The sequence below is a fragment of the Balaenoptera ricei genome, chromosome 20 (genome assembly GCF_028023285.1).
Source record: "Balaenoptera ricei isolate mBalRic1 chromosome 20, mBalRic1.hap2, whole genome shotgun sequence".
Classification (NCBI taxonomy): domain Eukaryota; kingdom Metazoa; phylum Chordata; class Mammalia; order Artiodactyla; family Balaenopteridae; genus Balaenoptera; species Balaenoptera ricei.
In genome coordinates this window covers 9,801,771-9,826,355 of record NC_082658.1, presented here as the reverse complement: position 1 = coordinate 9,826,355, position 24,585 = coordinate 9,801,771, and the positions used below count along the sequence as shown (strand labels likewise).

Here is a 24,585-nt window from a genome sequence, read left to right as displayed (position 1 = left end):
TGGCTGGTGGAGCTTGAGAGCCCCGAGGACGTGCAGCAGCATAGAGAGTTAAGGGATGCCCCATGGGTGCCTGGGACCCCATTCACCCCTTGAAACTTTCGGCCTGCTCTTTTCAGAAGCCCTGCTGGCCTTGCTTGATGACGTCCCTTTTTGACAGGCTGTCCCGTGTCAGGGATAGACTGCTGGGCCGCAGGGGACCCCGGGGGTGCTGGGAGAAGGAAACTAGTGCATCGTAAGGGCCTCCCCCACACACACGTGCTGTGCTGGCCCCAACCCCTGGTCCTGGCAGCCCGACAGGTGAACGGGGTTGTGTCTTCCAGATCAACTCCTATGAGAAGCTGTATGAGGAGGTGTCCAAGTGCGAGAACACCAAGGTGTTCAACGGCTGGCTGCAGTGTGACTGCCGCCCCTTCAAGCAGGCCCTCCTCAACACCATCAAGCGCTGGAGCCTCATGTTCAAGCGGCACCTGAGCAACCACGTGGTCAACAGGTGGGCACCGGGACCGCTGGCCTGACATTGATCATGCCCCAGAGAGCCATGTGCGAGGGGCACCTGCAGGCGGCCTTCCATGAAGTGTCGGTTGGACACCTCCTCCCCCAAACCGGGTGGGTGTGGAGGTGAAGGTCAGGCTCAGAGGCCGGCAGCCCCACAGAGGGTGGGTCCCAGCAGGAAGGTGTCACCTGGCGGGGCGTGGAGGCCCTGGTCCCTCGGTCATTGCTTCTTTACTGAGCACTTACCGGGTCTGGGCAACAGATGCCAAGGAATCCTTCAGGAGCCCTGAGTCGGACAGGGAAGCCTGGCGTGAAACGTGCGGGTGGTACCTGTGCAGTTACAGGTGGGGTTGGGGCCGGGAGGGGCACGGAGCCAGGAGAGCGTGTAATCCAGCTCTTCTGCCCGGGAGGCCCAGCAAAGGCTGCCCTGAGACGTGGCTCCACGCGGGACTCGCCCACCAGCCTCGCGGACCTAGAAGCCTTCATGAAGGTCTCCAGGGCGGGCTTGACGAAGCCTCTCAAGGAGCGGGATTATGACGGCCTCGTGGAGGTGATGGGGCATCTGATGAAGGTCAAGGAGAGGCAGACGGCCACCGACAACATGTTTGAGCCCCTGAAGCAGACCATCGAGCTGCTCAAGTCCTACGGGGAGGAGATGCCCGAGGAGACGCACGTGAAGCTGCAGGTAAACGGGCCTGGGGGGCCCCCGCTGTGGGAGCTGGAGCTGCCGGCAGGGCCAGAGGAGGGCGGGCTCTTGTGACCCAGAGCCTGCAGGCTAGACCTCCTCTTCTAGACATGGGGTCCCCGCGGAGTGGCAGGGTGGGAGGACAGGGCTCTCTGGAGATGAGGGGACAGTGAGGTGGCCTCCAGAAGTGGGGGAGCAGTAGCTCTTCCATTTGATTGGAGTTTCAATGGATAAAAAGTGCCTTCAAGTCCCACACCTCCTCCTGAGCGCAGCAGGAGCCTGGGCACGAGGGATGGTGGACCGAGAATGGGGTCAGCAGAGACCTGACCGGATGAGGCCAGGGCCGGCGCCCCAGTAGGGCAATGGGGCAGCTGCTCTGGGAATCCCCCAACCCGGAAGGCCCGCAGCCGGCTCTGTCCCCACGTGGGACAGGTGGGCCACAGCAGGGAGGCTGAAGGGGACTTCCAAAAGCCCAGTGCTTTACAGCTAATTCACAGAACGTCAGCTGTCGGTGTCAGAGCAGCTGTATGTGCAGCTGGGCTGGGGCGATGGCAGGGCAGAAGTTGGGTCCTGAAGCCACGGCCCAGCCACCCCCCTGCAGTTTGTCTCCTGCCAGACCCGGCTGCCCACCCCCTTCTCTGCCCTGGCTCTGAGACTGGTCAAACAGGCCTGACTCCCCCTGCCGGGAGGCACTAACTCCAGCCAATGCCCGAGACCCCACAGCACAGGGGTGACAGGCTTGTGGTCGGTGGCCGCGGTGACCTCCACGGCGATCTCGTGCTGCCCAGGCCCTGCTTTAGAGCACGTTGTGTTTTGCCCTAGCTGCCACGCCCGGGGCTCAGCTAAGGACCAGGATTCGAAGCGTTTGTGGCCGGGCCCCAGGGGCTCCAGGGCCATGGACAGGGCGAGTGGTGAGATAAAAATTCTGACAAACATTTGAGGTGTGTCGCTGCCAACAGAGACTGTTAGTTAATCGTAGAAGAATGTGAAACAATGTCTATTTGTGGGTAAAGAATTTGGGGGCTGGGATTTTTTTCTTTAAAATATTTTATAATAAGTACAATATTTGCCCAAGTGTGGAGAACTTGGAAAATACAAAAATTCGTCTGATTGCTAAAGCCGTTCTTGCCATGACAAAATTGTAGAAACGGAGGACAGGTTAGTGGCTGCCCAGGTTGGGGCGGGGGGTGGTGCTGGGTGCTGGTACAAGGAGGTAACACAAGATAGTTCCCTCACGGTGATGGAGAGTGAGGTATGTGGATCGTGGCGGGGGTTACGGAATCTATACATGAGATAAAATTGCCTAGGACTGCACACGCCCACGACGCATGCACTCACACACACACACGTGCGTGCATGCACACAACACACGCACACATGGATTCAGCTTAAAACACAGGGTGAAAACCGACAAGTTCCCTCACCTGCTAACGGAAACGCCCCAGTGTCGGATGCCGGTTTGGGTATCGAGCGTCCGCTTTGTGAGATGCCAGCACCAGCGGAGGCTGGGCGCAGGCACACAGGACTCTCTGTGCTGTTTTTGCAACTCCCCCTGAGTCTGTAATCATTTCACAGTAGAAAATTTTAAAAAGAGCAGGAAAAGGAGTGGTCCTTGGCCTTTGCCTGTGTAGGAACTGCCAGAGCAGTGGACAAACACCAAGAAGCTGGCCATCCAGGTGAAGCAAAACGTGGCACCCCTGCAGGCCAACGAGGTCAGCATCCTGCGACGGAAGTGCCAGCAGTTTGAGGTACCACGGCCTCAGGGGGCGGGGCGGGGCGCAGCATGCACCACAGCTGGGCCCTGGGGCGGGAGCCTGATGGTTTCCACGTGGTCCTCCTGCAGCTCAAGCAGCACGAGTTCAGAGAGAAGTTCAGGCAAGAAGCCCCATTCAGCTTCAGCGACCCCAACCCCTACAAGTCCCTCAATAAGGTACTTTTGCTCAAGGAGGAGATGGGGTAGTAACTCTGGGGACCCTGACACTTTCTCATCCTTCCTCAAGCTGTCATTCTCATGAGCCCAGAAACACGGCCTTGATGGGACTGGGCTCGGGGCCATGCTCATGTGTGTGTTTGTGCGTGTGTGTGCACATCTGAATATCCTACGAGCCTCACAAACCCACCCTGCGGCTCAGCCCCCTCCCCCTCCGAGGTCCCCACGTTCAGCAGTTTGCTGTCCCCTCGGGCTTTGCACTCACCCTGCTCCCTGGCACCTTCTTCTCCCTGACTCGCCACGTGCAGCCGGTGGCCAAGCCTCACCTGTGTCCCCTGGTTCCCACTGCCCAAGTTCATGGTCAGTGTCCAACGTGCAAGCTCCATGGCCCCGGACCTGGCAGCCCATTCAGGCCCAGGCCCCATTGACTTCCACCTGGCAGGGGCGTTTGGGGTGCATGGGGCCTGAGGGGCCCCCCAGGAGCACAGGGGGGGCACCGCAATGCTCCCGGCACAGTGCTCAGCCCCCACTGTGCCCAGACCCCAGCCCACACCTCGACCACACTCTGCAGTACCACAGGCGTGAGCGCAAGGGAACCCCAAGATGTCCTTTAGGGCCACCCCACAGTTTCCCTTCCCCCGAGCCTCTGCTCTTTCCCCTGCTCAGCCTCGAAGCCCACCCTTCCCGGAGGCCAAGATCCTGCCCTTTCTCCATGGGCATTTTCTCAGCCACGCCCCCAATCCACAGCATAGACGCCTCCATTCTCTCCTTTGAGCCCCCCGGACACTTAGCCATGGACGCAGGCTAGGTTCTTTGAAGAGTTCCCCTGTCAAGTCTGTTTAGGAACCATGTCCCTGGTGAGAGAGGCCCGCAAGGCAGGGTGCAAACACTCGGGACCCCCCTATGTACCCAGTTGAGCGTGGTACACACTCCACACCAAAGCTTTCGCAGCTGCCCGCACTTAGTCGTGTGGCTCAGGACGAATCTTCTTTTCCTCCTCATTGCTTATCTAGATTTTTCTAGTTTTCAAAGCAATCAAGCATTACTTATATACATTTTAATACAATACAAATATATACAGTGAGAGAATGGGGGAGATTCTGGGAAGTCAGAAAATGTCAGGAGGAAGTCTGGCGTTCATGCAACGTCCATTAAGAGTCAGTCCTCACACCTGAGCTCGCCGAGATGAGCCACCCTCCCATCAGGGGAGAAGCTGGGGGTGGGCGGGGAGGCCACTGCTCTCCCAGCTGGCAAGTTTGCCGCCACCCTGTGTGCGTGGCGTTGGAGTGCAGCGTACTGATGGCTCTGGGCTTCACTGGGACGTGGCGGGGAAGACGGGGAAGGCTCCACCGGGTGCCGGCACCCTGTTCACCGGCTTCTGCGTGCCCCCAGCAACAAAAGAGCATCGCGGCCATGGAGGGCGTCATGGAGGCTCTGTGCAAATCCGGGAGCCTGTTCGAGGTTACAGTCCCAGACCACAGGCAGCTCAAGGCTTGTCACAAAGAGGTCCGCCAGCTGAAGGAGCTCTGGGACATGATCACCATGGTGAGGGGGGCGCCAAGCCTCAGGGGGCAGGACTGGGGGGGCTCCATGGGCAGCATCCCAGCACCAAGAGGGGGCGCTCCCGTTATCCTTCCGTAACAGCCGCCTTCGATGGTTGATGGGGGCAAAAAGAAGAGTAGGAAGCCTCACTCCTCCTGGTATCTAGGCTGTGTGTCTGCAGCGTATGTGCACGTGTTAGTTCCCCACAGTCTCACCTCTTGGCTCCTCTATTTCCAAAGATATTTTAGCTCTTCTCTCTTTTTATTTTTTATTTCATTTTATTTTGTGTTGGAGTATAGTCAATCAACAGTGTTGTGTTAGTTTCAGGTGTACAGCAAAGTGGTTCAGTTATACACATACGTGTATCTATTCTTTTTCACATTCTTTTCCCATTTACCACAGAGTATTGAGAGGAGTTCCCTGTGCTAGACAGTAGCTCCTTGTTGGTTGTCTTTTTTTTTTTTTTAATAGATAATGGCTTAATTTTTTTTTTTTTTTTTTTTTTTTTTTTGGCCATGCTGCGAGGCATGCAGGATCTTAGTTCCCCGACCAGGGATCGAACCCGTGCCCCCTGCAGTAGAAGCACAGAGTCCTAACCACTGGACCGCCAGGGAAGTCCCTGGTTATCTTTTTTTTTTTTTTAGAGAAATTAAAGTATTTATTCCATATACAATTTAGGGTTTTTTTAAACTTTTTATTTTATATGGGAGTATAGCCGATTAACAATGTTGTGATAGTTTCAGATACACAGCAAAGCGACTCAGCCATACATGTACACGTATCCATTTTATTTGTTTTGTTAATATATTTATTTATTTATTTTTGGCTACGTTGGGTCTTCGTTGCTGCACGCGGGCTTTCTCTAGTTGCGGAGAGCGAGGGCTACTCTTTGTTACAGTGCACGGGCTTCTCATTGCGGTGGCTTCTCTCGTTGCGGAGCACGGGCTCTAGGCACGCAGGCTTCAGTATTTGTGGCACTTGGGCTCAGTAGTTGTGCCTCTCCAGCTCTAGAGCGCAGGCTCAGTAGTTGTGGCGCATGGGCTTAGTTGCTCCGCGGCATTTGGGATCTTCCCTGACCAGGGCTCGAACTCATGTTCCCTGCATTGGCAGGCGGATTCTTAACCACTGCGCCACCAGGGAAGTCCCTACACATATCCATTTTAAATACAGCAGTGTGTACCTGTCAATCCCAAACTCCCAATCTATCCCTCCCCCCTCTTTCCCCCTGGTGACCATAAATTCGTTCTCTGAGTCTGTGTTAACTCTTCTCTCTTGTGCTCTTGAACGAACTTCAGAGTCTCTGACAAATCCTCCTCCCTCCAAAAGAAAACTCTTACGAGTGTAGCTAGAGTTAAATCTACTCCATGAGCTAATCCGGGGAGAATTCCCCTCTTGACGGCCATATTCACTGTCCCCACCCAGGAGCAGGCTCTGTCTTGTCAGTTATCTTATTTTTTTTTATTACATCATAGTAAAATGCTGTGAATGAATGTCTTCATCCTGACCATGCTGAATCTACCTATTTCTCACAGAGAGGGGGAAAAAAATCTTTGGAGCCCCAGGCTACCTCACAACCACCCACAAAGAGAGAGAACCCATCGATGCCTCTCGATGCTTTATTTTTTTTCGCAATTCACAGAATCCAAGTCTCTTGTGCATGAACGACATTACTGAACAGTCGGTGAAGTCAGATCAGGGTGCTGCACTTTCCCTCGATAAACAACACTTAGCGCAGACCCAAGAATACAGGTTACTTTTCCCAGGAGATAACGATAAACATTTCTGGTCAGGGTGTTGCAAGAAAAATTCTCCAAAACAAACTAGCCAGGACAATTTTATGATAACAGGATACAGAGCAGCTTAAACCCACCAGGAAGGGCCATCAGTTCCTGTGGGGATTAAGGTTTCGAGTCTTGGGATCTGCAAAGTAAATCTCTTGTAAACACCCCAATTGTCTGTCTTTATCTGACACGGATGTCTGTCAAGACCGCGTCTTTCCACCCCAGGCCTGTCTCAGCAACCTCTGACCCCCTCCAGGACCGGCCCGTCCAGCTTCACAGCTGTTCTCAGCCTACCCTTAATTAAAGACTGTGGCTTCACAGGGTTCTGTCTCCTCTCTTGGTAGGGTTGTCCCCCAGTAGTGCCTGTGTCTTGTTTCATCCTGTCGTGAGTGAAATTTCTTCTGGTGTTTTTAATCAGTCAGTATAAGCTAGGTTACTCTGCAGTGACAGACAGCCCTAAAAAAAAAAAAAAAAAAAACTCTGTGTAGTTAACCACTGACATGTATTTCTCATTCTCGCAAAGCCCACACTCCAGTTGCAAGCAACCCTTGGGCAGCTCAATGCATGCATCCACCATTGCCAAGGCAGACAGAGGGAACTGTGGGTCAGGCGTTGGCAAGCCAACACTTCTGCCCCCAAGTGTCGGGCATCACCCACATTCCATTGGTCGAGGCAGCTTACATGGCTGCACCAAGAAGTGGGACAGAACTAGATGCTGGTGAGCAGTGACAAGACCCACGTTTTGCCAAACTATCTCTTAACTGCTGACTTTTAAGTTGAATCTTTCATGATAGAACTGGGTTGTTGTGTTTTTTTTCCCCTTGTATCCACCCACTTTACCAAGCTCGGTCATTAGTTCTCAAGACTCCTCATTGGATTTTGCTCCCTGAGAGCAATGGCAGGAAGGTGGCACAGGTGCCTTCCTGAACTGTCCCCAGTAGAGGAGTGAGAGTGAGAGTTTCCATTTCAGGTCAACACCAGCATCGATGACTGGAAGACCACCAAGTGGAAGAACATCAACGCCGAGCAGATGGACCTACACTGTAAGAAGTTCGCCAAGGACGTGAGGTCGTTGGACAAGGAGATGAAGGGCTGGGATGCCTTCGTGGGGCTGGACGACACCGTGAAGAACATGGTCACGTCCCTGCGTGCCGTGAGTGAGCTGCAGAACCCCGCCATCCGGAACCGCCACTGGCAGCAGCTCATGCAGGCCACCCAGGTACCGCACCTCGGGGGAGGAGGGCGCTGCTCCTTGGGAACTCGCTACCGGATGGGCGGGGCTGACGCTGATAAAGCCGGCTTTGAGCATGCTCGGGCTCTGCGCTCAGAGGGGCCCCGCTCCGGGTTGGATGCTCTGCTGTCACCATGTTGAAGTCCTTCATAATTTTTTAACAGGGGACCCCATCATTTTCATTTGCACCAGGCCCCTCAAATTATGCAGCCAGTTCTGGTTGTACGGTGAATGTCCCTGGGGCTCAGGAAGTTTGGGGAGGAGGAATAGCTTCCCGGGTCCCCCATGCGCCACAGGAGCACAGAGTCCTAGCACCCAAATTTTCCCAGGGATATTCCCCAGTGGGGGGTGGGGGTCACTGGCCTTGACACTCACAGAAGGCAAATAGGAACATCCCCACCGTCCGCAAACATTGAACAAAACTCTGTGGAACGGCTACTCTGCAGAGGCCCCACGTAGATACCAAGGATGCAGAGAGACAGAACACGGGCCCTGCTCTCGGGGAAGCGAAGGAGGAAAGAACAGCGTGGGCCACGGGGTTCGGGACGCCGAATGGGATGCTCAGGGGTGGTTCTAGGAGCACAGAGGAGGCAGTCACCTCCACGGCGAGGCAAGAGCTGGAACGGCTTCAGGAGCACACGGGATGTGGCCTGGGCCTTGGCGGGGAGAAGCAGGCAAGCAGAAGGGTTATCCTGAGTACTGAGACCACTGGCCAGCAGGCTCGTGTACCCCCTCCAGGGCCTGGGAGAGACCCCCGGGCGGTGATCAACAAGCAACTAAAACGTCCCAGGAATTGGGCATCACCGAGGACTGTTGAGACCCGGGCAGGTATTTTCCCAACCATGATTGAGAGACACTCGATTCCGTCACTTGGTTAAACCAGTTTCCACGGCAGGCTTGGAATCAGGGCCTGGAAATGTCTGTCTATGTGACAGCGAGAAGGATTTGAGGACTGGGTGACACCATGAAAATACCTGCTATTGTTACTGGAGTAATAGTACCTGTGACTTGGCCACACCTGTTACTAACACGGCAGCTTCCTGAGGTGGTGGATCAGGTCCTGCGACTGCTGTAACAAAGCCCCACACCATGGGGGGGCTTAAAACCACAGAAGTGTACTGTTCCCTGGCTCTGGAGGCCAAAAACCTGAAATCAAGGTGTCGGCAGGACCGTGATCCCTCTGGCAGTCTAGGCGAGGGCCCTTCCCTGCCTCTTCCAGCTTCCGGCGGCCCCAGGCGATCCTTGGCTTGTGGCCGCATCCCTCCAATCCCTGCCTCAGTGGTCACGTGGCCTCTTCTGCATTTCAAATCTCCCTCCCCTTTCTCTGATGAAAACACCTGTCATCGGATTTATGTTCCGTGCAGTTGATCCAGGACGATTTCATCTCAAGATCCTTAACAGCTGCAAAGACTCTATTTCCAAATAAGGTCACATTCTGAGGTCCAGGTGGACATGAATTTGGGGGGGACACTATTCAATCCCCTATCAGTGGACTCTGCTGTTACCAGTTTTACAGGGAGGAGAGGCGAGGCCTGGAGAAGTGACTGCCCAAGTCACGGAGCTTCCAACTGCCGCTGCCATGGCCTGGGTTCCTCCCTCGCCTGCCTCTCCATGAAGGACAAAGCTGTCCCTCAACTGGAGAACATGTGACCTTATGTGGAATGTGCCTATTTTTTTTCCCGTAGGTGAAATTTGAAATGTCAGATGAGACCACCCTGGCAGATTTACTCCAGCTGAACCTACATAAATACGAAGATGAGGTCCGAAACATCGTAGATAAGGCTGTGAAAGAGTCTGGCATGGAAAAGGTATCCTTTGTTGACGGCAAAGTGCGTTTTGTAGGGAATGATGCTGAACCCGAACCACCTGCCTAACCCTACTGAACCCTCCTCTCCTACGAAGCACCCTCATTTGTGGTCCATCCTGCCTCTGCTTTCTGAGAAGCTGAAGTGGGGACGGGGGCAGGAGGGCTGGCCATCAGCCAGTACCTGGGGCAGTTCCAGGACACACGGAAACTCTGGATGACTCCTTTGCAATTCAGACCTCTCTCCTCACCTGTTTTTTGAGTTTGAATTGTCACATTTTGGCTTTCTTTTTTTAACAACCTTATTGAGCTATAAATCACATACCATACCATTCACCCATTTCAAGTGTACAATTCAATGGCTTTTAGCATATTTACAGATATGTGCAACCATCACATATTAGAATTAGTCAATTTTAGAACATTTTCATTTCCTCAAAAAGCAATGAAACCCAGACGCTTTAGCTATGACCCCCCCCCATCTTCTCATGCCCCCCACCCCAGCTCTAAGCAACCACTAACCCACTTTCTGTTTCTATAGGTTTGCCTTTTCTGGACGTTTCATATAAATGGAAACACATAATATGTGGGCTTTTGTGTCTGGCTTCTTTCACTAAGCATGTTTTCAAGTTGCCTTCATGTTGTAGCATGTGCCCGTGCTTCATTCTTTTGTATGGCCAAATAGTATTTCATTATATGAATACACCACATTTTGTTGATCTGTTCATCCACTGAGGGACATTTGGGTTGTTTCCATCTGTTGGCCATTGTAAATAACATTGGAATGAACATTTTGGCTTTCTGAAAAGCCCTTCCTTTCTGAAGGGGTTCCTTCCATGTTCTAGGAAACTCTGGGTCCTTTTCAAGCCCCTCATGCCAGACACTTGCTGACCCGATTTCTGTTCCCCCAAAAGGTGCTGAAAGCCCTAGATAGTACCTGGTCCACCATGGAGTTTGAGCACGAGCGGCACCCGCGGACAGGCACCGTGATGCTCAAGTCGGATGAGGTGCTGGTGGAGACGCTGGAGGACAACCAGGTGCAGCTGCAGAACCTGATGATGTCCAAGTACCTGTCCCACTTCCTGAAGGAGGTGATGAGCTGGCAGCAGAAGCTGTCCACAGCGGACTCGGTCATCTCCATCTGGTTCGAGGTCCAGAGAGCCTGGAGCCACCTGGAGAGCATCTTCATTGGTTCCGAAGACATCCGCGCCCAGCTGCCGGAGGACTCCAAACGCTTCGACGACATCGACCAGGAGTTCAAGGTGAGCACAGCTCTCTCGCTCCTGCCTGGGCACTTTCGGAAATGGCTCCGTGGGAGGAAACGGGGCTCCTGATGCCGTGGCGGTCCCTTTCTCTTCCCAGGCCTTGATGGAGGAGGCGGTGAAAACACCCAACGTGGTCGAAGCCACCAACAAACCTGGTCTCTATGACAAACTTGAGAACCTGAAGAAGAGGTGGGTCCCACACTGTCCAGGCGAGGGGCTTCACTGTGGCAGAAACCCGAGTCGTGCGCCCCTTGCTGGCCAGGACGGGGAGAGCTCCAGGTTGTGGGTTAATACATCCCCTTCCTCAGAGTGCGAGCTCCCAGGCCACATCCTGCCACGCCGGCCACAGAGCGGGCCTTCAGCCTCAGGAGAAGCAATGACTGCAGAGATTAAACTGTACCCCATCATACCTGGGGACACCCACCAGGTCAGGGGCTGGCAGAGAACAAGTGTGGAAGATTTGAATCAAACTGGGGCTGTGAACAGCCTGGGCGTCTCCGGGGCTGTCCGTCCAGCGTGTGGAAGGATGGGCTGGAAAAGACCCTCCATCGAGCAGGACTCAGCAGCCTTGTTTCCTCCCCCAAGGTTGGCCGTGTGTGAAAATGCCTTGGCCGAATATTTAGAGACAAAAAGACTGGCTTTCCCAAGGTTCTACTTTGTCTCCTCAGCCGACCTCCTGGACATTCTCTCCAACGGAAATGACCCCGTGGAGGTAGGTGGGCCCCTGGCACTGTGAAGAGAGGCCGACCTCAGGTGCGGCCTCCGGGCTCCAGGCGGGTCCCTGCTTGGCTCCATGTCCGGGTGGCCCTGGGATGTTGGAGGAGTGTCCACAGGTGTCCCTGTGGCACCTCCACGAGGTCATCCACACCTGAAACCACCCAGGGGCTGGGCCATGACAGAAAGACCTGGGACTGGTCTCAGACCCTGCCCTTGCCTCCCCGAGCCTCATCCGCGTCCTCTGGAAAATGGGTGAGATGCCCGTTTCTGAGAGACATGCCCACTCATCCAAATAAATCCCAGGCACCAGGAAGAAAAGGTCCCTTGAGGTTCCTCTTCTAAAAGAGAGGAGGGTTAGCTACCCCAGCGAAGGGATGTGACTGTATCTTATTCTAATCATGAAGTTCCAGACGCACAAGAAGGTAGCCACAGGATGGCCCACAATTTAGGTTCTGAGCGTCTGACCTAGGGACGCGGGTCCCATGCCCGGGACAGAACCTTCTCAAGGAAAAGAAATCTTCAGGAACAGACATTCGGAAGGTTCCGCCTGAGAGCAGTTTTTGCCATTTGTTGGCTAAGTGCGTTCAGTCAACATCCCAGAGGCAGGGGGTGGGGTGGGGGGATGCGTATAAGCCAAAAAAAAAAAAAAAAAATACTTAAAACCACCCGAGGAAGACCCAGGCTGCGTATCTCCCCCCCCTTTGAACCCCTTGGCTGCAAAATCCAGTGATCCGCACACCCCCCGCCCCTGCCCAATCCAGGTGAGCCGCCACCTGTCCAAGCTCTTCGACAGCCTGTGTAAACTGAAGTTCCGCCTCGATGCCGACGGGAAGCCGCTCAGGTTTGGCCTGGGCATGTACAGCAAGGAGGACGAGTACGTGGCCTTTGACCAGGAGTGTGACCTCTCGGGGCAGGTGCGTGCGTGTGCGGATGGACGCCCCCGCCCCAACCCAGGACGACAGTGCGGCGTGTACAGGGCCACACGGCCTCAGACAGGCTGTCCCCAGCAGCCTGTGACCACCCCTCTGTTCTCTTCCCTCTGCCTCTCAGAACAAATGCTTAAGGGGCTTCTCTATAGAATTTCCAGCACAGCCTTACCTACACAGTATGAGGTGCATTGTGAGAAAAAACAGGAAGAGAAAGGAGGGGAGGGAGGGGGAGAAAAGGTTTATTAATGCCATTGAGTCTTTAGTATTTTATTTATTGTTATTAATGCCAAGGGGTTAGGGTTGGCGGCACCCCGCCCCCCGCTTTTTTTTTTTTTTTTTTAAGAGGAATTTTCCCATTCACTTTTTTTTTTTAATTAATTATTTATTTATTTATTTATTTATATATGGCTGTGCTGGGTCTTCGTTTCTGTGCGAGGGCTTTCTCCAGCTGCGGCAAGTGGGGGCCACTCTTCATCGCGATGCACGGACCTCTCACTATCGCGGCCTCTCTTGTTGCGGAGCACAGGCTCCAGACGCGCAGGCTCAGTAATTGTGGCTCACAGGCCCAGCTGCGCTACGGCATGTGGGATCCTCCCAGACCAGGGCTCGAACCCGTGTCCCCTGCATTGGCAGGCAGACTCTCAACCACTGTGCCACCAGGGAAGCCCCCGCCCCCCGCTTTGAAGGGGGCCACACACACCTGGACCACCCACTTCTCATCCCTGCTTAGCGTAAGGGGCTTTACTGCTTTGATTTAGCAGAGGGGGTCCCTTTGCCTTGGGCAGCCCGGCCCCCTTTCCAGCTCTCCCCCCCACCCCAGGAGGCTGCTCTCTTCTGCTGACAGCAAGCTTCCTGGCTGCCCTCCACACCCCACCTCCCCCAATCTCTTTGCCCAAGTATTGATCAAGCCTCCGAATCGACCTTGACATTAGCCTAAGCAAAAATGTAATTCAGAGGTAAGTCAGCTAGGGGGGTAAAAATCTCATGCAAGAAAACCCGAGCTCCCACAACTTGAATTCGGAGAACCTGGTCAGATGGGGCTGGCAGGCCGGTGACAGGATCCAGTCCTCAGTTTGTTCAGATGCTTCCCACACGAAACTGCTTACAGATGTAACCACGAACTACGGCGAGCTCTGCCTGCACTGTCATAGTTTAAAAGAAAAACCAACCCAATTACCTCATTTGGGTATTCCCCCCCACCCCGGTTGCAGTTAGTTGAAGTTTTGTATTTTAAGATACACACAAGGCTCGTCAGCAAGTTTGTCCACGTGACGATCTAAGACCCTGAGATGATGCACTTGGGGAGCTAGTGGGGGCTCCACTAGTAAGGGGCACGGGGCAGCGGGGCTGGGGGGACAGGCCCCGCGCCTCTGCACGTCAGCACCACTCCATAGGGTCAGACAGAGACTGTCTTCTCCTCTTGATTTTTCTCTGGTTTCCCCTCCCTTCTCTGTGTAGAAACAGTTAATGCACACAAATGCCCAATGCAACTAGTTTTGCGGGTACAGCTGGGCTTGCTGACCACATTTTTCAAGCTGGTCATTACCATTCAAGCTGGTGACAAATGGTAATTTAATTTTTAAATGACAAAGCAAGCCATCGGAATGAGCTGTGCTCACCCCTCTCTGGTCCCTGTGGCTCCGTCCCCAGGTGGAGGTCTGGCTGAACCGGGTGTTGGACAGGATGTGCGCCACCGTCCGCCACGAGATCCCGGAAGCCGTGGTGACCTACGAGGAGAAGCCAAGGGAGCAGTGGATCTTTGACTACCCCGCCCAGGTCTGAGGCTGGGTGGACGGAGCTCACCTGTCCTGGGTTAGCCGCAGTGGGCGGAGAACAGCCACCTTACTGATGTGAACTCTTCTGTCACACTGAGAACGATGCTCACGTTGGCGGGGGGCCGGGGGCCGCTCTGTTTTCAGATTGCGCTCTCATGCACCCAGATCTGGTGGACAACCGAGGTGGGCCTGGCGTTTGCCAGGCTGGAGGAAGGCTATGAAAACGCCATCAAAGATTACAACAAGAAACAGGTGTGTGCCCCCATCCCATGTCCATCCAAAGCTTCTTGCTCTGAGGTGCCCCCTTCTGCCACTGCCATTTCTGAGGGTCAAAAGCAACCAAATACTGGCACCCCGCCTCAACATCCTTCTGCCCAAGAGTAACCGCTTTAGAAGTACATGACTTTAATTCTCTCTTTTGATTTAACTTTTTAAAAGATTCTTGCTTAGAAATTTAGAAACTAAAGATAATTTAAAAAATAAAAGCGAAAGCAACCAAAAACCCCACCACCCATATATAACCCCGTCAACAAATTCTTATCTAACATTCTAATCTCTTTGTGTGCATATAATCGATTCCTAGGCAAAAATATATAAACTGTCCACACAGCTTTAAAATCCTGGTTTTACATAATGTCCACCGGCTTTCACGGCATCAGATCTTCTTCTACACCATTTTTAGTGGCTCCTTGATATTCCATGGGGGGGCCTGTTCCCCAGCGTACCCCACCCCCAGTCGGGGGATAGCGAGAGCTTCTTTCTGTGTTTTGTTGTTGTGAACAAGAGCACGGGGGTCCTCCCTACCCGACCGTGGGGCACCCGCCCAGCCCGGAGCCTGCCCCGCGACCGGTGTCCCAGCCGAGGTGCCTTCACTCCTGCAGATCAGTCAGCTGAATGCACTCATCAGCCTGCTTGTGGGAAACCTCAACGCCGGGGACAGGATGAAGATCATGACCATCTGTACCATCGACGTCCACGCCCGGGATGTGGTCGCCAAGATGATCACCGCCAAGGCACGGGCGCCGGGAAGGGCCGGGAACCCTGCTGGGGTCTGGTGCCTGGGACTCCAGCCCACGCCCCCGTCCCAGTTATCGCTGCTTCATCCTGGGTTGAGGGAGGCGGGTGACACTGCTCCGGGCAGAGGCTACCCCCTCCTTCATCCCTTAGTCTCACCCCTGGTAAGCGATTGGACAAGCAGCCCAATCAGGGGCGCCCATGGTTCAGCGAGACTCAGTGGCACACGGAGTTAGGCTTGACGTGGGCACCACGGGAGGAGCAGGAGGCCGGGGAGCTCCCCCGGGGTCAGGGACCACCAGGAGGCAAACCGACCTGCTCCTCCCGCAGGTGGAGAGCTCCCAGGCCTTCACCTGGCAGTCCCAGCTGCGGCACCGCTGGGATGAGGAGAAGAAGCACTGCTTTGCCAACATCTGCGATGCCCAGATCCAGTACTCGTACGAGTACCTGGGCAACACCCCACGGCTCGTCATCACCCCGCTCACCGACAGGTGAGGACGCACCGGCCGCCTTCCTGCCTGGCCCTGAGCAACGCACACTGTTCTCTGGGCTCTTCCCCGTGAGTCCTTGCGCTGTCAGACCCGAACGTGCCCTGCTGAGGCTGACGGGTCCGGGCATTTGGGTCAGATTCAGTCCTGCTACCGGCCAGGCAGCCAGACCCGGGGGCCATGGTCTTATTCCCTCCCTCCGACACTGGCTGTACAGCTTTGGGGGCGTTGCTCAGCCTCTCTGAGGACCCGCGAAGTGGGGACGTTATTTTATAAATCCTCAGCAGCTCGTTGAGGGTCAAGCGAGTCATTTAACAGCAAAAAGCACTCAGACCAGCAGCAGCTCAGAGCGAACCATCAGTGCCTGTGATGTGACTCTTACATTAGGCAGTGCCCTCCTCCTCTGACGCCCTGCTGGGTACAGCCCCCATGTGGCATCCGCCCCTGCAAGACGGTGTCTGCTCTTTGGTGACGTCACAAGTGCTTCCCACCGGCTCCCTTTGGTGCCTCCTTGGGGCTCGGGGGGTGTCACTGAACCACAGTGAAAGGAAGTGGGTGGCTGTGGGGTTGCCGTCCGCGAGGTGATCGGAGGTCCTTTGCAGATGCTACATAACCTTGACCCAGTCCCTCCACCTGATCATGGGCGGAGCCCCCGCTGGCCCCGCCGGGACTGGCAAGACGGAGACGACCAAGGACCTGGGCAGAGCCCTGGGCACCATGGTCTACGTCTTCAACTGCTCCGAACAGATGGACTACAAGGTACACATCCCAGGCCCGGGGGGGCCTGACGGCCCCAGGGAGGACCACCCAGGGCCCCCCTCAGAAGGCACAGCCTCCACGCCCCAACTGAGCTCTAGATGTGTGGGCACCGCAGGCCGGACCCAGGCAGGAGGCACCAGCTCCCCAGTCTGCTGACGGCGTCCACCAGACGGACAGGCTGAGGAGTGGTGCCCCCACTGGCGGCCTTGGCCCTCCTGGGAGGCTGGGCCTCTGCAGCATGACCAGCGTGTCTGGTAGAGGCTCTCAGGGTGGGCACAACCAGCCCCAAACGTCCTGCCTCCCCCCGGGGAGGTAACCCCTCCCAACCTACATCCCAAGCTTGTCCCCGGCAACTGGGGGCACCAGACAGAGTGAGCACCTTTGAGGGCTTGCGGGGCGGGGTAGCATGAGGGGTGGGTATAGGGTACGGGCCGGGTCCTAGCGGTCACTGGAGACTTTGCAGGACAGCCACAGTTCTCAAAGGGCCCAGAAGACAGGTGACCATGGAGGTCAGGTCAGAGCAGCCCCTGGGGGGCGGGGGGGCACTGAGATCAGGAGCTCAGGCCTGCAGGGGACCTCCCTGCCCCACCCCCATCAGAGCCCCACAGTCCAGGGGACCCCATCTTGAGGTTGAGGGTGGGGACAGCTGCCCCGTCTGACTCTCAAGGCCACAGCCCACACCGGCCTCCTGGGTTTTAGATAAGTGAAATCTGAAGCTGGATCCTCCCAGAAGGAATCCTGTATATAAACGTTGAAGAATCATCCTGATTATCCAGCTGGGGCCTGCCGTCCGTCCCCCTACCTTAGAGGGAAGCCCCCTCTCTTGTGTGCTAGTGGAAAATGCAAGGGCTGAACTTTACACAAACTCGCTTATCTGAGCCCAGGCAAAGCCCCCATGCCAGGGAGTGTCTGGGCTCTTCCTGGCACCTGGCCCCGGGGCAGTATTAACCCTCCCAGGGAGTGAACATCCTGCCTCTAGCCTTCTGAGGGCCCCAAAGTTCCCAAGCCTGACCCTCGGCCAGGGGGCTGATGGGGCAGGTAGGGGCTCCCGGCAGGGCTCTCCACGCGTGCTTCTCCCATCTCACCCTTTCTAGTCCTGTGGCAATATCTACAAGGGCCTGGCCCAGACCGGAGCCTGGGGCTGCTTCGATGAGTTTAATCGAATCTCCGTGGAGGTCTTGTCTGTGATCGCCGTACAGGTAGGGCCCGCGTGGTCTCTGGGTCACGTACGGGAACTCACTGCCCTGCCGGCTTGGGGCTCGTCAGCTTTCCTGTGGGGTCAGGTCAGCCTCACTGAGTTGGGGGTGTGGCACAAAGGTGAGCGGGACCCCAGCGCTGTCCTTCAGGGGCCCACAGTCTGGTGGGGCACACAGAAGGAAAACAGTAAGGATAAGACCCAGTGGCACATATGTAACCGAATACAGACGAGGGGATAATCAGTTTTGCCTAGGGGACCAGGACAGAGGGCTTTGTCTCAATTACCAATGGAGCTGGGCATTGAAGGATGTCTAGGAGTTTATCAGTTAGACAAGGGTGCTGGGAGGGAGAGAAGGAAGAAATGAGCCCGAGTATTTTGGGAACACCCATGACAGAGTGCAGGACTGCCTAGTTCTGGGCTTTATTTGAACTCTCTGTGCCTTCATCTTCTAATCTGTAGAATGGGTCTGCTGGCAGGATTAGGGGTGAGTGCAGGTAGCTGGCCTCCTCCACTGTTGTTTCCCCACCTCGGCATAGACATGGAACTATCCCCAAGCCCTGGGGCTGGAGGTCAGTACGGCAAAGAGAGGACGAGGGCAGCCAGTGCCCCCTGGACCCATGGGCGATGCTGACGGCTGCCTTGGGGACCCCCGCCCCCAAAGTCAGTGCACAGACCCCAGGATAATTACGTAGAGCTCTGTTGACTCAGATGGAGGAGCAGGAACTGGAACGGAACATTAGGAGAGGCTCCATGTGGAGGGGAGGGGTCCCACCGCCAGCCCCTGTCCTGCTGGCCTGTGAGCCGCACGCTGCAGACCAGTCTGGGAGGAAAGTCCTGGACAACTAGGCGTGAGCTTTGCTCCAAAGCCCCAGGCTCGTAGGTCAGGGCTTAAACTGTGGCTGCAGGGCGCCCTCCAGTGGTGGCTTGGAGGTTTGCAGCTGCTCAGCACCACCGAGGGTCAAAGGCAGCTAATGGTCCCTGAATTCAGATTTCACCTGGGGCTGACTTTCTGATGTGGGGATGGCTACCCATCAGCCCTCCCACGGGTCACACTGCCCAAGCAGGAACGGGACACACAGAACGGCTAGGGGGTGGAACGCCACTCAGTAATATCAAGGAACAACCACAACCTGGAGGAATCCCCAGGGCGTCTCGCTGAGTGACCAAAGCCCGTCTCAGATGACACACTGTACCATCCCGCTTACTAACGTTCACGAAAGACAGAATCACAGAAACGGGAGCAGATGAGTGGTTGCAGGGGGTCAGGGGAGGGCAGGGTGGGAGAATGGTGGGGGTGGCTATAGAGGGTGACAACACCTGAGGTCACGGAAATGTCCCATCATCTCCACATTGCTGTCCTGGCGGTGATGCTGCACTACGGTCACCCTTGGGCGCCGGGGAGGGGCCCATGGGATCCCCTCCACGTTCGTTCTTACAACTGCATGTCAATCTACAATTGTATCAAAGTTTAAAGTTTGATTTAAAAAAAGAAAAATCAGGAAGGTCCTCTGCAAATTCACAGCCACACGCTTTAGCACAAACGAAGATCTGTCCAGCCTGTCGAAGGTGGTCATTCCCACGTGAACGCGTCTGTGTACACGCTGTTTAGGTAAAATGTATCCAAGATGCAATTCGGGCCAAGAAAAAAACGTTTAATTTCCTGGGAGAGATGATAAGCCTCATCCCCACTGTTGGCCTCTTCATCACCATGAACCCCGGGTACGCCGGACGTACGGAGCTGCCTGAGAACTTAAAGGCCTTGTTCAGGTGTGTAGTGGGTGGGGATGGCATGAGGAAGTGCCCAGGAGGGTGCTGCGGAGGGCAGAGGGCGAGGCTGACCAGAGGGGGCTGTGGGAGAGGAGGAGTCTGGAGACAAGACCCGAGTGAGAGGGACCAGCCCGCCAGGGCCTCTGACACGTGGGGTGGAGGTCCCGTTTCAGGCACAACCGGCCAGGGAGGGAGGACAGGTCTCAGGTGACTCTCAGAGGAGTTGAGTAAAGGGATGCAGGGCCTGGAGACGCCCCCTGCAGGGTGTAGGAGGAACAAGCGAAGCGGGGAACGGAGCCAAGCGGCGGGTGGGGGCCTGGGAACCCGGCTCCGCACCTAGACTCTCAGCCTGTGACGCTGTGCTCCTCCTGGCAGGTGAGGTGTGCCTCTAGGTGACAAGGGGCAGGTGGGGGCATGGTTGGAAGAGGGGGAGAAGCCAAGGCAGGCCCTGCTGACCCCCTCAGGCCCTGCGCCATGGTGGTCCCCGACTTTGAACTGATATGCGAGATCATGCTGGTGTCTGAGGGCTTTCTGGAGGCCCGCCTTCTGGCCAGGAAGTTCATCACGCTCTACACCTTGTGCAGAGAGCTGCTGTCGAAGCAGGTGCGTGACAACGTCCTGGGCCCGCAGAGCTGGGGTCGGCAGGGGTTACAAACGCAGGTGGCCCGGACGCCTCCCAGACAGCCTGGTGGAGCCTCCACGCGTCCCAGCGGCAGGCGGGCCTCGGTCCCAGCGCCCCCGCCGGCGCGCTCACGCCCGCCCGCCCCTGCCCTCCACTCGCAGGATCATTATGACTGGGGCCTGCGAGCCATCAAGTCTGTGCTGGTGGTGGCCGGCTCCCTGAAGAGGGGCGACCCCAGCCGGGCAGAGGACCAGGTGCTGATGAGGGCGCTCAGGGACTTCAACATCCCCAAGATCGTCACCGACGACCTGCCCGTGTTCATGGGGCTCATCGGGGACCTCTTCCCCGCCATGGACGTGCCTCGGAAACGGGACCTGAATTTTGAGAAGGTGGGTACAGCCAGGGTCACGCCGGTCACCTGCCTAAGTGGCAGGTACCACACTGGGGTGGTGGTCACGTCTGCCAGCCGGCAATGGCCACACACGCACGGCTCCCTCTGCCCCGAGGAACGTCCTGAGGCTACAGGTTGCCTCTCCAGCCCCTCTTGCAACTCTGGGGGCATCGGGAGAGGAAGTGGAGGGTGCTTTGGGCAAACCCATTCCCCGCACGGGGTTCTCGGTAGCACCCACGGCAGAGCACGTAAACATCCCCATGGGCAGGGCCGCTGTTCCCTTCTGGTCTCTCCGCTGGGCAGGGGGCTCCCTCGCGCTGCACGGCGGTCCCAGCGCCCCGTTCCCACACGCCTGCCCCAGGTCATCAAGCAGAGCATCGTGGAGCTCAAGCTGCAGGCGGAGGACAGCTTCGTGCTGAAGGTGGTGCAGCTGGAGGAACTGCTGCAAGTCAGGCACTCGGTGTTCGTCATCGGGAACGCGGGCAGTGGCAAGTCCCAGGTACATGCCCACCCGGGGACCCAGCCCAGTGCAACCCCGGGCGGAAGGGTGTCAGGGACCGGGAAGGAAGCTGTGACGGGGAGCCGGGGGCGGAGGAGGAGGCGAGGAGTGGCCAGCGGACGCTGGTCCCACGATGAGGCCCTTCTCCCAGGCCCTCCCCTCTTCCTGCTCCTTCCCCCTCGATATCAGTCACCCCGCCTCTCTGCAGCCAACCCCCCACCCTCCTGTCCCCCCCCCCCCGCCCCCTACCATTGCCTGGGGCACGGTGGAAAGCAGAGGGTGGCGGCCAACGTGACTGATAGCTATAACGTCGGAAAATTCTAAACCAGCCGAGTATTCAGCTAGCCGCCCACAGGATGGACTATTATGCTATTATTAAAGATCATTTCCAAAGACGATGTAACATGAGGGACGCTCACTGCAAGTTATTTTTAAAAGGCAGAAACTGTACGAACCAGTTCTCTAAAAAGGAATGTGTATATGTATGTCTACACATATACCCATGGGAAACATCCTCAGATGTCCTCAGAAACCCTTTTCTCTGGAGGGGGAAGAATTACAGGTAGTTTCCTTCCTTTAATTTTTCCTTCGGCGAGCACGTTACTTTTATTATCAGGGAACTAGTATGAATTTCACCCGGTCTGGGCACAAGTAGCCCTCCGCCGCGCACAGACGGGAACAGTCGCAGGGCGTCTTCCCGGCCTGTGGGTTTCAGCGTCTTCCTGGACGTTGTTTGGGGGTCGCAACTCACCTGCGTGTCGCCAGAGCAAAGCAGGCCCAGAGCAGGGATTCTGCCTGTGGGTCTTCAAGGGCCCTTGGAGCTCACACGAGGGCCCTAGCGCAGGGTCTGGGTGCGGGATGTGGCCCTGCGTGAGCAGCCCCCGCCTCGGCGCAGGTCCTCAAGTCTCTGAACAAGACCTATCAGAACCTGCAGAGGAAGCCGGTCGCCGTGGACCTGGACCCCAAGGCCGTCACCTGTGACGAGCTCTTCGGCATCATCAACCCGGTGACCAGGGAGTGGAAAGATGGTAATGGGAGCAGCTTCCCCGGCAGGGCCGAGAGGGCGAGGGCTCGGAGCAGGCGTCCCAGGCCTGGGTCCACGGCGGGCCCGCTTTGTCGTGGCCGCTCGGCCGGCCTCTGTGCAGTGAGCACGTGGCCGAGCCCCCGAGGGAGACCCTCAGCGGGTCCAGCTGCGGTGAGGGGGCCCCACACATACGCGTGGTGCATAACGATGGTGCTTGTGGAGAGCAGGAAGATCACAGACGGGGGCTGGTTCCCTCTCCCAGGCGGGAGGAACCGGGGAAGCCATGGACACCGTAGCGTCAGCACACATGCCTCAAGCAAGGCTGAGGGGAGACGGGGCCCCCACCCCATGGTCCACAGGAGGAGAGCCCTGAAGTGCAGGCTGGAGCCTCGGGTGCTGGGAATGGTGTTTCTCTGGGGAAGGGTCTTGATGAGATCTGTGCTTTATATAAAAAAAAAAAAAACTCGGGACATTGGAGAAAGGACAGGTGAGGGGCTAGGGAAGATGGGGGGCCCCAAGGGTGGTCCAGGCGGAGGAAGGGGCACTGGAGGGGTTGGAAGAGGCGGGTGTGTACTGCTTGCCAGGGGACCATCCCCACCCCCGCCCCACCCAAGCTTCCATGCGTCCCCCTCCCGGGACAGGAATCCAGGGGGGTTCTGCTCCAGTCTCCCCTCTGTGAGAGGCCCCCCGCCTGCCACATCCCCCTCTGCCCCTCTCCCTGCTTTCTTTTTGTGACTTGGCATCTATTTCCGCACGTGTATCTTGCGTCGTCACCCCCTCCACTGGGATGCAAGCTCTGTGGGGTGGGCAGGGGCTTCAGTTGTCCCCACACCCCCTGCTCTGAGCCTCTTTTTTTTTTTTCCTGTTTTGTTTTTAATTAATTAATTTTATTTATTTTATTTTTGGCTGCGTTGAGTCTTCATTGCTGCATGCGGGCTTTCTCTAGTTGCGGCGAGTGGGGGCTACTCTCCGTTGCGGTGCGCGGGCTTCTCATTGCGGTGGCTTCTGTTGTGGAGCACGGGCTCTAGGCACGTGGGCTTCAGTAGCTGTGGCACGTGGGCTCAGTAGTTGTGGCTCACGGACTGTAGAGCGCAGGCTCAGTAGTTGTGGCGCACGGGCTTAGTTGCTCCGCGGCACGTGGGATCCTCTCGGGCCAAGGATCGAACCCCTGTCCCCTGAATTGGCAGGCGGATTCTCATCCACTGCGCCACCAGGGAAGTCCCTGAGCCTGACTCTTTAAGACCACTCAGCAAACCTTTATTGAGTGAATGAATGAAAGAGGGAAGGGATGAGTGAAGGGATGCAGGGCGGGGCAGTGGCCTTCCACGTAGGGCTGTTGAATCTGAGAACTGGACCAAACTTGGGGGGGATGTTGGGGGGCAGGGTCAGGGGTGGAGTCACAAAGGTGGGTCCTCAGGGTCAGGAGGAGGGCAGGAAATGAGCCAGGTCCCCTCCTGTCTGAGGGCCTCCGCTGTCCCTCTGAAGTAGGGCACTGGCCACCTCTGAGAGAGAGGCCAGTGTTGGCCCAGAGGGGACAAGAGGGGGTGAGCTCGGTCTCAGCCCCTGTGGCCCCAGGGAGAGCCTCCCAGAGCTGGACCTGACAGAGCCACCGCCGCCCACAGGCCTCTTCTCCACCATCATGCGGGACCTGGCCAACATCCCTCACGACGGCCCCAAGTGGATCGTCCTGGACGGGGACATAGACCCCATGTGGATCGAGTCCCTCAACACCGTCATGGATGACAACAAGGTACAAGGGGCCCCTGGATCCCAGAGCTGACCCCCCAAGAACGGCAGTAACGTGGGGGAGGGGAGCATGTGGGACATGCCACATGTCTCGCCTGCTGCACTCAGCAGACAGGACCCGCTGTGCATGGGGATTCAGGAGGGGGCCTGCCTGGAGTTCTGCGCAAAGCGTTATGGATGAGGGAAAGCCCCCCCCCCCATCACAAGACGCATTCCTCGCAGGATGCAGGCCCACGTGCACCCGGCTCACCTGCTTTTTGGCCGCAGCGTGGGCAAAGGATGCAGGTGTAGAGAGCGTTCCTGTCTGACTGACACGTGGCACGATGTCGGAGGGGTAGCTAATATCTTGGAAGGCACGGACAGTGTTGAGAATTATCTAGAAGCAGTTTAAGAAAGTGATTCTCAACTGGGTGGAGGAGGGAACCCCAGAATTCCTGGGGAGGGGTCGGGGTCATGGTTTGAAAGGCCAATTTAGCCTCAGAGTGAAGTCCTACGTCATCCACGCACATCTGGACGCTCTCCATGGCCCTGGGGTGGGAGGGGCCGGGGGGGCTGGCATCGAGGACGGCAGGGAGTCGCTGGATTAGGGAAGCTGGTTGGTGGCTGGCGGGGGTATGGGGGGTGTCCCCGACTTCCTCCTCCTCCTCTTCTGAGATGTGACCTGTGAAACCCTCAGGACAAGGGTGCTTTGGGGCTGAAACCCACAGGCCTGTGTCCCTCACTAGGTCCTCACCCTGGCCAGCAATGAGCGGATCCCCCTGAACCGCACCATGCGGCTGGTGTTCGAGATCAGCCACCTGAGGACGGCCACACCGGCCACCGTCTCCAGAGCCGGCATTCTGTACATCAACCCGGCCGACCTAGGGTGGAACCCGTGAGTTGGGCTTTTGTTCTCCTGCTCCAAACTATGCAGAGAAAAAGGAGGG

The 24,585-nt window shown here is 56.6% G+C and overlaps 1 protein-coding gene across 1 annotated transcript in view; it reads left to right on the top strand.

Annotated features, from left to right (window-relative positions):
* The window catches only part of DNAH17 (dynein axonemal heavy chain 17), a 111,159-nt gene that overhangs the window by 33,672 nt on the left and 52,902 nt on the right, over positions 1–24,585 (top strand). Inside the window, exons 20-43 of the mRNA XM_059907878.1 lie at positions 321–490; positions 955–1,177; positions 2,809–2,925; positions 3,021–3,107; positions 4,500–4,652; positions 7,401–7,649; positions 9,347–9,469; positions 10,380–10,727; positions 10,828–10,919; positions 11,316–11,442; positions 12,209–12,361; positions 14,027–14,152; positions 14,296–14,403; positions 15,033–15,164; positions 15,496–15,656; positions 16,256–16,412; positions 17,507–17,611; positions 19,220–19,377; positions 19,842–19,980; positions 20,161–20,388; positions 20,752–20,889; positions 21,785–21,917; positions 23,536–23,663; positions 24,385–24,533. Coding sequence (XP_059763861.1) covers positions 321–490; positions 955–1,177; positions 2,809–2,925; positions 3,021–3,107; positions 4,500–4,652; positions 7,401–7,649; positions 9,347–9,469; positions 10,380–10,727; positions 10,828–10,919; positions 11,316–11,442; positions 12,209–12,361; positions 14,027–14,152; positions 14,296–14,403; positions 15,033–15,164; positions 15,496–15,656; positions 16,256–16,412; positions 17,507–17,611; positions 19,220–19,377; positions 19,842–19,980; positions 20,161–20,388; positions 20,752–20,889; positions 21,785–21,917; positions 23,536–23,663; positions 24,385–24,533 — 3,704 coding nt within the window. The remainder of the gene's footprint in view (positions 1–320; positions 491–954; positions 1,178–2,808; positions 2,926–3,020; positions 3,108–4,499; positions 4,653–7,400; positions 7,650–9,346; positions 9,470–10,379; positions 10,728–10,827; positions 10,920–11,315; positions 11,443–12,208; positions 12,362–14,026; positions 14,153–14,295; positions 14,404–15,032; positions 15,165–15,495; positions 15,657–16,255; positions 16,413–17,506; positions 17,612–19,219; positions 19,378–19,841; positions 19,981–20,160; positions 20,389–20,751; positions 20,890–21,784; positions 21,918–23,535; positions 23,664–24,384; positions 24,534–24,585) is intronic.